The sequence below is a fragment of the Armigeres subalbatus genome, chromosome 3 (assembly GCF_024139115.2).
Source record: "Armigeres subalbatus isolate Guangzhou_Male chromosome 3, GZ_Asu_2, whole genome shotgun sequence".
Taxonomy (NCBI): domain Eukaryota; kingdom Metazoa; phylum Arthropoda; class Insecta; order Diptera; family Culicidae; genus Armigeres; species Armigeres subalbatus.
In genome coordinates, this window is record NC_085141.1 from 244,836,841 (window position 1) to 244,851,171 (window position 14,331).

A 14,331-nucleotide genomic window follows, 5' to 3' on the forward strand; every position below is an offset into this window, starting at 1 on the left:
ATAAAACTGAATTTATTTCTCTAGTTGCAATACCAACACCTATTCTAAAAAAGTTAAACCTAGAGGATTAGTAAGAGATACTGTTAAAATTGTAAGTAAACTGAAATTGTAAGGCTAATTAAATGAACTTATAATAAATTTATTACAGCTAAAGCTGTCCCAACCAACTACGAGTTTATCGGTGGGCTGCTAAAAGAAAACAGTTTCAACATCCTTTAGAATTTTAACACCGCGAAGACAATGGCGGACAAAGGGAATGATTCGCAGGTGCCTCGAAATTGCGCAACATGTTCTAAGCCCGATGATTACGACAACATGGTGGCTTGTGACTCCTGTCATGATTGGTTCCATTATTCTTGTGTCCATGTCGATGACACGGTTCAGAATCAAGTTTGGCAATGTGCATCCTGCGAACTCCTGCATGATTCTAGTCAAACACAGCTACCACAAGCTTCTGAGGAAGAAATGGGAAAAGGAGGTGCGAAGCCCAAACCTCCAGCGATGCAATCGGTAAATCTGGCGGTTCCGGCGAAGAAAGCAGGAATCAAATCTTTGGCCGGAAGCAAAGGTACGCGGAAGTCGAAAAAAGGAACCGTTCATCAAAGCATTACCTCAAGTACCCAGAGGCGATTGGAATTGGAATTAAAGGCTGTAGAAGAGCAGCAAAAAATACAAGAAGAAGAGCTGACTGCACAGAAGGAGCTTCAGGATCTCGAACGGAAGCTTGAAGAAGAATTACGGGAGAAGGAGTTAGCGATCGACGCAAAACGGATTGCTGAAGCAAAGGCCGCTATGAAGAAGAGAATATCGGATGAACGTGAGTTTCGGATGAAGCAGATGGCTATTAGAAAGCACTCAGAAGAAGAGAAGGTGAGATTGATCCGGCAAGCTTCCGAATACGCCAGCAGCAGGAGCAGTTCGGTCGATACTGGTGCATGTTCGAAGTTCAAGGTGGAGAACTGGTTGAAGACGCAGCAGACAATGGAACCAGTTAAGGAGTTAGCGCTAGCAATAAACCCTTGGGTGCTTCAAAGCAAGTAGAAAATACTAACCATCAACAATCCAATATTAGGACCGCTAGGAGCTCAGGCCTTCCCCCCCTAACACTACCAAATAAAGCTGTCTCTCTTACGAAACCATTTTCCTCACAACATCTTGTTAGTCAGGTGATTCAAGAACAGCAAGCTCACACGAATGCTTTCGTAAAACGACATTTCGTTGATGAGTTTGAGCAACTGGGTGTGGGAGATGCAAATGTTCACGTCAGTAACCATGCCCTGAACTTGTTTGTTGGCGAGGTCAATTGTAACGATGGCTTGGAAAGACGGAATAATATTTGTGAAGTGCAATTGCCTAAAGATAGTGATCATCAGCAGCAAAATTACTCGAGAGCAACTAATTCTCCCAGCATGCGAAGTATAGGTGACGTGCGACGATGTGAAGCAAAAACTGGTCAAAGCGCAGCAAGAATTGGCGACGGGAATAGACCATCGGTGCCGAATGGTGATGCATTCACCTACCACGGGCGCGGCAGTCTAGAAGAATTCGTAGAAGGCCCAACAAATCGACAATTGGCTGCTAGGCAGGTGATGGGGAAAGATTTGCCTATTTTTTCGGGTAATCCAGAGGAATGGCCGATTTGGATCAGCAACTTTCGTCGATCAACATCTACTTGTGGATTCTCCGATGATGAAAACCTGATTCGACTTCAACGTTGCCTCAAAGGTTCGGCTTTAGATGCGGTTCGCAGTAGATTGCTGTGTCCGGCTAGTGTCCCACACGTGATACGTACTCTGGAGATGCGATACGATCGGCCTGAAACACTTATCCGTTCAATGACGGAGCGAGTTCGTAGGCAGCCATCTTTGAAGATCAATGACCTTGAGGGAATCATAGAATTTGGCTTAGTTGTAGACAATCTTGTGCAGCATCTGAAGAATTCTGGACAACAGGCACATCTGACAAATCCGTCTCTGCTACACGATCTGGTTGGGAAATTGCCTGTCGACTACAAGATCAAGTGGTCAGCTTATAAGAGTATGCGAGCTGACGCGGATCTAAGTACGTTTGGGCAGTTTATGTCGGCTTTAGTAGAACTAGCATATGAAGTAGCGGATGACTTCCCCTGTGGAGAGAGGACCCCGAAGCAAAGGCAGAAGCCCAATGATCGAGCATTCGTCCAGACGCATTTGGAAACCATCGGGTCATCAGTGAGCCAATCGACCAGCAGCAATAATTCAGGCACTCGAACACCTATGAAACCATGTGCTGTTTGCAAAGCAGAGGGGCACAGAGTCGCAGAATGCAATCGTTTCAAAGTAATGGACATTAGTGAACGACAAAATTTGGTACAACAGAGCGGTCTATGTCGATCGTGCTTGAACTTCCACGGAAAATGGCCATGCAAGACGGCAAAAGAATGTGGTGTCAACGATTGTCGGTTGAAACATCACCCTTTGTTGCATTTTCCAACAACAGAAATTCACGCAGCCGTTTCAACAAGTCATCTGAGTGAGCAATCAACAAGTGATGGGCCTTTCTTCAGAATAATTCCTGTAACGCTCTACGGGAAACATTGCGAGATGAACGTCTACGCTTTTGTGGATGAAGGGTCAAAGATAACGCTAATGGAAGATGCGGTGGCGGATCAGCTTGGATTTGCCGGTCCAACGGAAACTCTAAACTTGCAGTGGACAGGAAATATCAAGCGTAGTGAGACAAATTCAAAACGAATCAACGCTAAAATTTCCGGAGAAGGTTCATCGAAACAGTATCAAATGATTAACGTGCGTACCGTCGGTGGATTACTGCTTCCATCGCAGACAGTACACTACGCGAAAATGTGCAGCAGATACCCACATCTACGAGGTCTACCAATACGTAGCTACGAGAAGGTGTCACCTAAACTCTTGATTGGTCTTGACAACTTGAAGCTCATCGTGCCGTTAAAGATCAGAGAAGGAAGGTGGGCAGACCCTATAGCCGCCAAGAGTCGCATCGGATGGAGCATTTACGGATGTGCTACGACACAAGCATCGACGGTCACGTGTGGGTTTCATTTTGGAGGATGGACCAATCAGGAGCAGGAACTTAACCAATTGGTTCGTGACTATATCACACTGGACAACACCGGTGTAACACATCCTTCTATGATCCTAGAATCCGAGGAAGACAAGCGGGCAAGACTGCTGCTGGAGTCAACTACTCGAAAAATCGGGGGAGCTTTCGAGACAGGATTACTGTGGAAGACTGACAATATCCAATTCCCAAACAGCTATGGGATGGCATTTAAACGGATGTGTGCCCTCGAAAGAAGATTAGAAAAGGATCCGGTTCTCTACGCTCGTGTTAAACAGCAACTTCGAGACTACGAGGCGAAAAGGTACGCACACAAAGCAACTCCACACGAACTCTCCACCACTAATTCGAACCAGTGTTGGTATTTGCCGCTGGGGATAGTCCTGAATCCGAATAAGCCGAACAAGCTTAGGATGATCTGGGACGCAGCGGCAAAAGTAAATGGAATTTCTCTAAACTCCGCTTTGTTGAAAGGACCAGACTTTTTAACGTCTCTACCGACAGTCATAGGAAACTTTCGCTTGTATCGATACGCCCTGACCGGAGACATTAAGGAAATGTTCCACCGGTTCTTCATCCGGCACCAAGATCGTCAGTTCCAGAGGTTTCTGTTCAGAGATAGTTCAGATGAGGATCCCGTGGTTTATGTCATGGACGTCGCCATATTCGGAGCAGCCTGCTCGCCGAGTAGTGCCCACTATATTAAAAACCTAAATGCCAAGGAGTTTGAAGCACAGTTCCCGCGGGCAGCAGCAGCCATCACTTATCGCCACTACGTGGATGATTATTTAGACAGCTTCGAAACCATTGAGGAAGCTGTGAAGATCGGCCAACAGGTGAAGCATATCCATGCCGAAGGTGGGTTCGAAATCCGGAACTTTTTATCAAACGACCCAACTATAGCAGCGCGTGTTGGTGAAGAATCACTGGAAGCAGAAAAGAGTATTTGTGTAGAGAAAGCCGAGCTAGTCGAATCCGTATTGGGTATGAAGTGGATGCCAAGCAGCGACATTTTTACATTCACCGTTTCTCTACGAGATAACTTGCAACACGTGCTAAATCTATTGCATATCCCTACAAAACGGGAAGTTTTGCGTACTGTGATGAGTTTCTTTGATCCTCTGGGACTGATATCATTCTATCTGATTCATGGTCGCATCCTGATGCAAGACATATGGGCAATTGGTATCGGTTGGGATGAACCGATCAGTGATGAAATCTTCATACAGTGGAAAAGGTGGATCGAACTGATCCCGGAGTTGAACACTCTTCGTATTCCACGCTGTTACATCAGTGGTTCCACGGAAACCAGATATTCCATGTTGCAGGTTCATGTTTTTGTCGACGCAAGTCAGTCAGCGTATGCAGGTGCTGGGTAGAAACCCCAAGGGGTCCAGTGGTCAGCCTCGTAGCAGCGAAATCCAAAGTAGCACCATTAAAACTGTTGACAATTCCACGACTTGAACTTCAAGCAGCGGTTTTGGGCTCCCGTTTGCTCAACAATGTGATCGCCATGCACGCTCTGCCTGTGAAGAAACGAGTATTGTGGTCCGATTCAAACACCGTTCTGGCCTGGATTCGGTCGGATCAGCGGAGGTATCATCAATATGTGGGATTCAGGATCAGCGAAATCCTATCTCTGACGGACGTAAACGAATGGCGAAAGATACCCTCTAAGGAGAATGTAGCGGACGACGCGACGAAGTGGGGAGCAGGGCCGAACATCAAGAGTGACAGTCGATGGTTTCATGGACCAGAGTTTCTTCGGCATGCAGAAGAGTTCTGGCCTGGGAGTGATGATCAGATCGATCATACAGAGGAAGAAATACTGACGTGTAACATTCATGAAGCAATACAGTCGTCGCTGGTTAACCTAAATAGGTTCAGCAAATGGGAGAAAGTACATCGCACTATGGCGTATGTGTATAGATTCGTCAAAAATGTTCAACGTGCTCATCGAAATGAAACGCAGCTCCTAGGAGCATTGACGCAGGAAGAATTAGTAGATGCCGAGAGATATCTGTGGAAGGAAGCACAAGCTGAATCGTTTGCTGCAGAGCTGGTAATGTTGGAGAAAACGAAAGGAAAGCCAGAGGGAGTTCATGTGATCCTACCAAAATCAAGTACGATACACAAGCTGTGGCCGTTTATTGATAGGAATGGGGTTATGCGGAAACGTGGTCGCTTGGGGAATGCTGATTGGATACCTTTCCAGACCAAATATCCGGTAATTCTTCCGCGACAACATCCCATTACACTTCTTCTCGTCGACTCCTTTCATCGTAGATTTCATCATCGCAACCGCGAGACAATTGTTAACGAGTTGCGGCAACACTATGAAATCCCGAAGTTACGGTCTGTGGTGTTCAAAGTAGCTGAGAACTGCATGACATGTAGAATCCACAGAGCCATTCCTAGCTCACCACCTTTGGCACCTCTACCGGTAGCCCGAGTGACACCCTATGTACGCCCGTTCACTTTCGTAGGGGTTGACTATTTCGGCCCAGTGTTGGTAAAAGTTGGACGCAGCAACGTTAAGCGGTGGATAGCACTTTTCACTTGCTTAACAATCCGTGCTATACACCTTGAAGTTACACACAGCTTATCCAAAGAATCGTGTGTGATGGCGGTGAGAAGATTTGTGTCACGACGTGGGGCACCAACAGAAATCTTTAGCGACAATGGCACAAACTTTCTCGGGGCAAGCAATCAATTGAAACAGGAGGTCGAAGAATTAAATAATCATCTGGCATCAACCTTTACCAATACAACAACTCGATGGTCGTTCAACCCACCTGGCGCTCCACACATGGGTGGAGTGTGGGAACGAATGGTCCGTTCTGTAAAAGTAGCGATCAATGGTATTCTAGATACACAACGACGCCCGGACGATGAAGTACTGGAGACGGTGGTTATTGAGGCCGAAGCGATGATTAATTCTCGGCCACTTACATACATACCACTAGAGTCGGCTGACAAGGAATCTCACTCCAAATCATTTCCTGTTAGGCAGTTCCAGTGGGGTAAAGCAGATGCCGGTGCTACCTACCGACTATCAATCGACGCTGCGAAACGGGTGGAAACTTGCGCAGCACTTGTCTGACGGTATATGGAAGAGGTGGATTAAGGAGTACTTGCCGGTGATATCCAGGCGTTCTAAGTGGTTCGAGGAAGTCAAAGAGATAGAAGAAGGAGATCTGGTACTGATCGTGGATGGCGCAGTACGGAACCAGTGGATCAGAGGAAGAGTGGACAAGGTGGTTAAAGGAAGAGATGGAAGAGTACGGCAGGCATGGGTGAGGACCACGAAGGGCGTTCTTCGGAGGCCAGTGGTGAAGTTGGCGTTACTCGATGTCATAGGTAGTGGTAAACTGAATGTTGACCATGATGGTTTACGGGTGGGGGAATGTGAGGACGAGAACCGGTCGGCGCTCAACCGTTAATAGTGAATTGCAGGGCATATACTGTGTTCGACAGGTACGTAGTGGAAAATGTCAACGAATGACGAAATGTCATAGATGTCACATGAAGCAGATCGTCAGTGACTATGCAAATTTGGTATTTATAGATTATTGTACTCGATCGGCCAGTAATTAAAAGTATTCCGAAATATGTGAGAATTTACTACAATATTCAATATGTAAGTGTAAAACCTTAAAATTAAATTACCTTAAAACTATTATTATTACCCACTACCTAAAACTTGTTATTATAAAACTGAATTTATTTCTCTAGTTGCAATACCAACACCTAATCTAAAAAAGTTAAACCTAGAGGATTAGTAAGAGATACTGTTAAAATTGTAAGTAAACTGAAATTGTAAGGCTAATTAAATGAACTTATAATAAATTTATTACAGCTAAAGCTGTCCCAACCAACTACGAGTTTATCGGTGGGCTGCTAAAAGAAAACAGTTTCAACAGTAAGAAGGTTCCCGTTTATGTCCTTACACATACCAGGCTGTGGCACGTAGCCCTTACGTGAACGGTTCAGCTTCTCATATAACTTCACGGTCTCGATCTTCTTACTGGCGCTTTTTCCTCCGGAAAATCTAGTTTTGTCTATTCGCCGCCCGTTTAGAACGTGCCTCGTTCGCCCTCGTGCGGTTTTGCAGCAAACTCGCCCATCCATGCTGCATTCTTCTCTTCCACTAACTGCTCACATTCGCCGTCATACCAGTCGTTTCTCTGATCCGGGGGCAGCGTGCCAAGTGCAGCGGTTGCGATGCTACCAATGGCGGATCGAATATCTCTCCAGCCATCTTCAAGAGACGCTGCGCTTAGCTGCTCTTCCGTTGGGAATGCCACTTCCAGCTGCTGCGCGTATTCTTGGGCTAGTCTACCGTCTTGTAGCCGCCCAATGTTAAGCCGCGGCGTCCGACTTTGACGCGTGTTGTACACCGTCGAGAGTTTTGAGCGCAGGCATACTGCAACGATGTAGTGGTCGGATTAAATATTCGCACTGCGGTAAGTGTTCGTGATGTCGGAGAAAAATTTACCGTCGATTAGAATATGGTCGATTTGGTTTTCCGTTTCTTGGTTAGGTGATCTCTATGTGGCCGTGTGGATATTTTTGCGGGGAAAGAAGGTGCTTCGCACTACCATTCCGCAGAAGGCTGTGAAGTTATGCATCGTTGGCCATTATCATTCGATACGGTGTGCAGACTATCCGGTCCGATGACCGGTCTATACATTTTCTCCCTTCCTACCTGTGTGTTTATGTCGCCGATGACGATTTTGACGTCCCGCAGTGGGCATCCGTCGTATGTCTGCTTCAACTGTGCGTAGAACGCCTATTTCTCGTCGTCGGGTCTCCCTTCGTGTGGGAGTACACGTTGATGTGCTATAGTTGAAGAAACGGCCTTTTATCCTCAGCTTGTGTTGATTGGCTGCCACCCAATCCCACGTTGGCGCAACTTACCCACCACTATGAAGCCGGTTCCCAGCTCCCTTCCCAGCCCACTTTTCCAAACTTTCTGTCCTGTCCAGCAAATCTCCTGCAGCGCCACGACGTCGAAGTTGCAGGGATGTAGTTCAGAACATGTGATCTACTCAATCAACGTTAAAAGTTAACAGCAGGTCCATTGAGCAGATTGAATGTCACTCATTACATTTATAAGCTACTACAGATCTTCTCGGTTATTTAGAACATCACATGGTTCAGAATATATGATCAACTCGATCATCCAATCTCTGCTGAACGTTGTATCCGACCGTCATTGAACATCCCAGTAGGTCCATTGAGCCGATTGAGCCGAACATTCCACTAAAAGAGCTTAACATATTTTTTCTACAAATGTCAGTAAGTTGATTTACTATGAAGGGCAACTTGCACCTGCGAGTTGTCCTTTAGTGAACGGAAGAATAAATATAATTCTAATTACAGAATTCATCAAAAGATATATTGCTGCGGTGATGATAACGGTACCAATCGCCCGGGCGCGCCCATGGGACAATGGTAATATATGTTGTTTTCATACTTTCCCGGCAACGTGGGTGATGTATCTCAACCAGAAATAGAAGCTTTCGTTACTTATTGTAAGAAACAAAATAAGACGTTCAGAATCGGCTGTGATGTCAATGTTCATCATATTGTCAGCACGGACATCAATAACAGAGGTGAGTACTTTTTAGATAATATTTATAAAAATTAAATAGATATATGTAATAGAAGAGATGTAGCCCATTAATTACGGACAACATAAATAACTGGCATGTATCGAATTAAAATCTGATTAATGTACGAAAATAATTCTTAAGTAACTTTTCTAGTATATTTTCGAAGCTTATCTCTTTTCTAGTATATTTTCCAAAAAAATATCAATCATACAGTTCGGAACTTTTTCCGTATCATACATTAGTCAGATTTTAATTACATTTTGTCTAGATTTCTAGAATTTATTATAAGCATTTTAAAATTATTTTCCTATGCTGTGCTGTAGGATCTGTCAAAGTTATTGCGCGAGTGAATTTGAGTCTTCCGCATTTTATTGCATTCACAATACGGTCGTCAAATTTGTCTCTCACTTCGATTTTTGGAAAGCTGTTTTCGACAGTTTTTGGACGTGAAATGAATTAATTGGTACCGTCGTGCGGGGCTTCTTTTGACAAATCAGGGGCTAGTTTGGACATTTTAAAACAAGAATTACAACGAAAATTACCATAAAGTTGCCATTATCACCAATCGGGTGTCTTGTTGATAGTTGGATGGCAACTTTCTGTTTCAAATTTGGTATTTTTTCCGTTCAATTTTTTCAAAAAATCAAAAATTCAAAGTAGCCCCCGGAGTCAAAAGAAGCCCCGCACGACGGTAGTCAAGATTGAAGAAAAATGTGAAACTTAATTAGTGAATATGTTTTAGGAGTGATAAAATCAAGGAAACAATGGGAAAAGATCAAGTGAAAAATAAAGTGAGTGTGTATGTATTTGATCCGAACGTTCGAACGTTAGTATGCGTTCGATGAACATACAAATATCGGCCTAGGAAAAACGCAGTTTTCAGTTTTTCAACAATTCCTCAGTAATTGCTAGTTTTTATGAGTGAAAAATTTATATGGAAATGCCATGAATATATTATGATGGAGGGTAAGTCCGTAAATATCCCCAATGTATTGAATTTAGTTCAAAACTTTATTAGTATTAGTGCGGAATCGAATAAAATCATCGTCATTATCGGATTGATTACGGTTTATAGAGCCTTAAGTAGGCAGGCAGTGCAAGAGATTTTTCTTTTGCACAATAAAGTAGTTTTTGGAATGAACTACAGTCAAACTTCCATGAGTCGATACTGAAGGGACCATCGACTCGTGGAAATATCGAGATGTGGAATAGAAATTGCTTGAAAAGCTCTTTGAAGGGACCGTCACAGTAGCCCAGAAATTATTTTTTAATATGGCATAATTTGCTTCCATGAGTCGATATCGAGTCATAGAACATCGACTCATGGAGGTTTGACTGTATTTTCGCACGTTAGATGAACGGATAACAATCCCACTTTTTTAGCATTTATGTTAAATTCACTACAGTGAACGTGCGCTAGTTGGGTTTTTTTCATAGTTGGGGTGCTTTTTAGTTGGGGGTTCGCTAATTGGGGCGAAACCCAATTAAAAAGCAGCTAAACGTCAGAAAATGATGTCAAAACGCGTTGACGTTTTGTTTCCGTGTTTGGCGGGATCGATATTTTCTGGCGCGTAAAATTTTCCATTGTTCAATGCAAAAAGTAAACAACATTGACGTTTGTCAAAACGCCCCAATTAGCGAACGGCATTCGCTCGTTGGGGTGAGGTTGTGCCCCAATTAGTGAACGATCACTGTATTTTCATTAGTATAGTGAAACAATTAACCAAAACTTTTTTGAACAATATTAGAACACTCGTTGCCAAAATTCGGCTGACGATTTTCACTTGAAGCAGCACATTGTAATTGCCTACCTTACGGCTTATACAAACGATTTACAGTGAATAATGCACCAACATTTCATGGGCCGAAAAAACATCCAACAACAGGAAAATTGGCCGAGATTAGGAAATTGGCCGAACATAAAGTCCATTTCGCACGAATGTTTTGATGGATTAAATAATAGATTTTTAACCATTATTGTTGTTTTTGAATACTTAGCGTAATAACCAAAAGTAAGAAAGCCGTTTGGTGGCATATTTACGGTTAGATCTTCAATATATGAATATTTAAATCGATAAATGTGCTCAACTACAGCATAATATGCTAAGATTTGAGCCTTATACCACCATATACCCTATTGATATAATTGTGATAAAATTATGTTATGATTAATTGGTCGGGAGGAGTTAGAAAATGCTAGCTCTACTGCAGCTCTAGTGACCCATTTCAGACTGCCTGGTATTTCAGGGACAGTCCGAGGTCACTTGCTTACAATAAGCCCCGCATGTTTATGCTACCATTATCAATTGGATAATGGATCTATAAGCAAACTTCGGGATTATTCAATACAGCGCGTATTTAATTTTGATATATATGTAGTAAACATAATCGTAGGAAACATGTCAATTTTTTTAAATAATATCACAAAAATAAGTACATGTTCTCTCTGTGTACATCAAATGACATGCCTGTCAAAAGTGCTTTTGCACCATCAAAAGACATCAATTTTGACATTTAGTTAAAAAGAGAGAATAGTTAATTTCCTCTCTTGGGAAGATGTTAGTCCATATAATCATAAGCAATAATCTTGTGAATGGAGAGCGAGATGAATGAGTTAGAGAGAGAAAACGTGTATATGTTGCTTCCTACAACAAGGCCCAACAGAGAGAGGGAGAGAGATCATTCGAGGAGGAGTGCTTGAAACATCAATAACCTAGCAATCAAGAGTAGTAGCAGAAAAAGCAGCAGCAGCACAGCAATAAGAGCAGAAAAACCTTACCACTAATCGTCGCTCACACGAAAATTTTCGCTTTGGCCCATGTACAGATACAAAAATGGTGAAAACAGTGTTGTTACCGCAAAATACTAGTATATTTGAGATATCAAACCATGACCGAGGCATATGAAGAGTAAGTGTCGTATCGGGAAAGTTTGGAAATGGCTAAACGCTCGGTTAAAAATCCAGGGTTCAATTTTTTCCTGATCCTCCTTGTGGGATTCCATGAGTTGAGTGTGTGTTGTAGAGGTCCCAATGGGCAGGATGAGGCAGAAGGTAGAAGGCAGACGAAGCTATACAGTGAGGGTGAGCCGTGAGATGAAGGAAAAAGAAAGAGTGCAAGTAAATCAATTGTATGTGCCGAGGCTTCGAAGGAAAGTGAAAATCGTCTAGTTTCAAAGTGTTGTGCTGACGGAAAAGCCCTTGAGATATACAGAAAGGCGTGAATAGTGGCTAAGCTGGATGGTATCAATGATGGAAGCAGTGCACGAACAAGTGAAACAAGCGGAAACGCCAAAGAAAAGTTAGTGATCATGATCGTTGGACGGGATGTGGTCCTAGGGAAAATCGAATTGGATGATTTTTTTCGTCCGTTGTTGGCTCTCTTTACATGTATTGCTCGTTTCAACTCATCTCTCAAAGGCTCTGCTGCACTCGGATGAGCTGAGCCTTTTGGAAGCCTTACACATCAAAAGGATATCGTAGGTGCTGTGTATGTTTTCTACCAAGTTTTCTCACAGGAAATTCGGCAGGATATCGTCGTTTCGGTTCTACGAACGAAGCTAAAAGCATCGTTACGTGTATGGAGAATATTTTTGTTCGCTGACTGAACATGTGAATATTTTAAGACATTGAATTAATAGCCCTGTAAATATCTATTTTGAGTAAAATAAGCGTCATATGTCATTAAACTGATTATTCAAACCGCTCCTCAATTATTGCGATGAATAAGTGATACCTCAGATAATTGATGGGGCAGTATTCCTATTAATGCATCACTAATTAAATATATGAATGGCAGCTTATCCACCAGTTCGCTGCCTACCCTAGCACCTGTTCACCAGTGAGCGGACAAGTATGAGCTCGCGTTCGACCTATACGTAAGTGGTGACATCTGAGTTTTTTTATGAATGAAAAAAATAAGAACTATGGGACTTCATTGAGAAAATTAGAGCTACTGTCTTTAGTAGCACTTTTATGATTCTGTCTTCTCACTTCCTCCAACATTCTCACAATGGGATTGATACGAGCTCTCCTGCTCTGACTTATTCTATTTGTGTATGTGTATTTTTTTTTCTTCGCGAGGTACCTACGTTTATATTTATGGTTCTATAGTTTTAGTAGCGCTGTAAACATGGATTTATTTTTAAATTCGATATTTTGATCGTCTGCAAAATGCTATGAACTTTTCCATGCTGATTAGTCACACATTCGAGCGTTCAGTCATGACGGTCGGTCTGGTTTTGCTAGATTTTCATCCTACCCCTAACAGTAGAGTGCTGCCTTTAGGGCAGCGCTCGCCCGTAGGAAAAAGGATTTTCCAGTTACTCTCGCGGGCGCACGCACAGTTCCTGATAAGAGAGAACCTCGAAGCATGAGAGAATTAAAATCATTTTTCAAATCTTGAAATAACTATCGGATGCATATTACTGAATGATCCCCGATTATAGTTCCGACAGCACTTTACCATTTGATCTTAATGAACTCTCCACCACTATGGATAATGCGTGTGCATGGAAGAATCAATCGTCCCACTCACGATTGTTGACCATGAACAAGGCCATGCTGAAAATATTAATGATCTGCAAAATTTTATGAATGAAAAAGTAGGACCTTCAGAGAGACGGAGAGGCTGTGAGATTGATGATTGGTGAATAACACAACGCAGTAGCAGAAGAAGGCAGTCTTGTTCATGTGCTGCTTTGCTCTCACTCTCTGTTTCTCATTATCGTTGATTCTCCGTTGGTCGCGTGCTCACGCCTGAAGTATTTTGTATATTGATGGTACTGGCTGGTATACTAACAATCGCTATGCATCATATGTGTTTGAATACTGTTTTTTTATGGATGCTTCATAAAAACAGGTCAATCTTTTGTTATTTTGTGAGTATGATACTTGATTAGGTTCAATCATTATGTCATGTACATGTGTGTGACACACACAAATTAATATTATTGCATAGTGATGTTTTGATAGAATGATTGAGTTCATAATCGATCTAAGCATAAATTGTTATCGTTGTCAATATAGTTTTTTACAGGAAAATTGTCATTTCTGTATGGAAAACTAGTTTAACAAATGGAAAACAATTCTAGTGACTGAATTAGGTAGTATGCAGGTAGGCATCATTTCGGAAATCTAAATGTTGCCATTGCTATATACACTAAAATACCTTAACTTCGAATCATGAAGAATTATGGGTATTATGAAAAATTAGGAACTTCTCTCAGCAAAGTGTTTGAGGGTAGGCATTATTTGATTTTCTTCAGATACATTGGTGTTTTTTGGATGATTTACTTAATTATTATATGGGGTGCTGTTCTTTCTCCTATAATTTACCCATTAATAATAAACGTCGACGTCGAAACGAAACGTCGACAAAATATAAAATGGCTTAAAACAGAAATCGGTATATTAAAACTCACAAATCTTAACTATTAGCAATTTTTCAACCAGTTTAGTGCAGGTTCCATATGATTCTGCAAAAAAGTCCCAAAACATTGATTTATCGATGATTTATCGATAATATTTTATAGCTTGAATGTTCTAGTATAATGGGTTCCCAAACTGTGGGTCGCGACCCCCAGGGGGGTCGTAGGCTGATCAATGGTGAGTCGTGAAATATAAATCTTGATTTAT

General features: G+C 42.3%; 2 protein-coding genes across 6 annotated transcripts in view; both read left to right on the forward strand.

Moving 5' to 3' along the window:
- The first annotated feature begins 240 nt into the window (after positions 1-240).
- Positions 241-6,521, forward strand: LOC134222380 (uncharacterized). The gene is made up of 4 exons (XM_062701536.1): positions 241-1,037; positions 1,163-4,428; positions 4,551-5,989; positions 6,045-6,521. Exons 1-4 carry the CDS (start codon positions 241-243, stop codon positions 6,519-6,521), a joined length of 5,979 nt encoding a protein of 1,992 aa, XP_062557520.1.
- Positions 6,522-11,382: 4,861 nt separating this feature from the next.
- LOC134222335 (sprouty-related, EVH1 domain-containing protein 1) overlaps positions 11,383-14,331 on the forward strand; it is a 125,644-nt gene continuing 122,695 nt past the window's right edge. For 2 of the 5 annotated variants that reach the window (XM_062701490.1, XM_062701492.1), the window contains exon 1: positions 11,386-11,605. In XM_062701490.1, the coding sequence (XP_062557474.1) occupies positions 11,586-11,605 (20 nt within the window). In that variant the 5' untranslated portion in view covers positions 11,386-11,585. Of the gene's footprint in view, positions 11,606-11,790; positions 11,996-14,331 lie in introns of those variants that run through there. The other 3 variants (XM_062701491.1, XM_062701493.1, XM_062701494.1) reach the window with 3 other exon arrangements.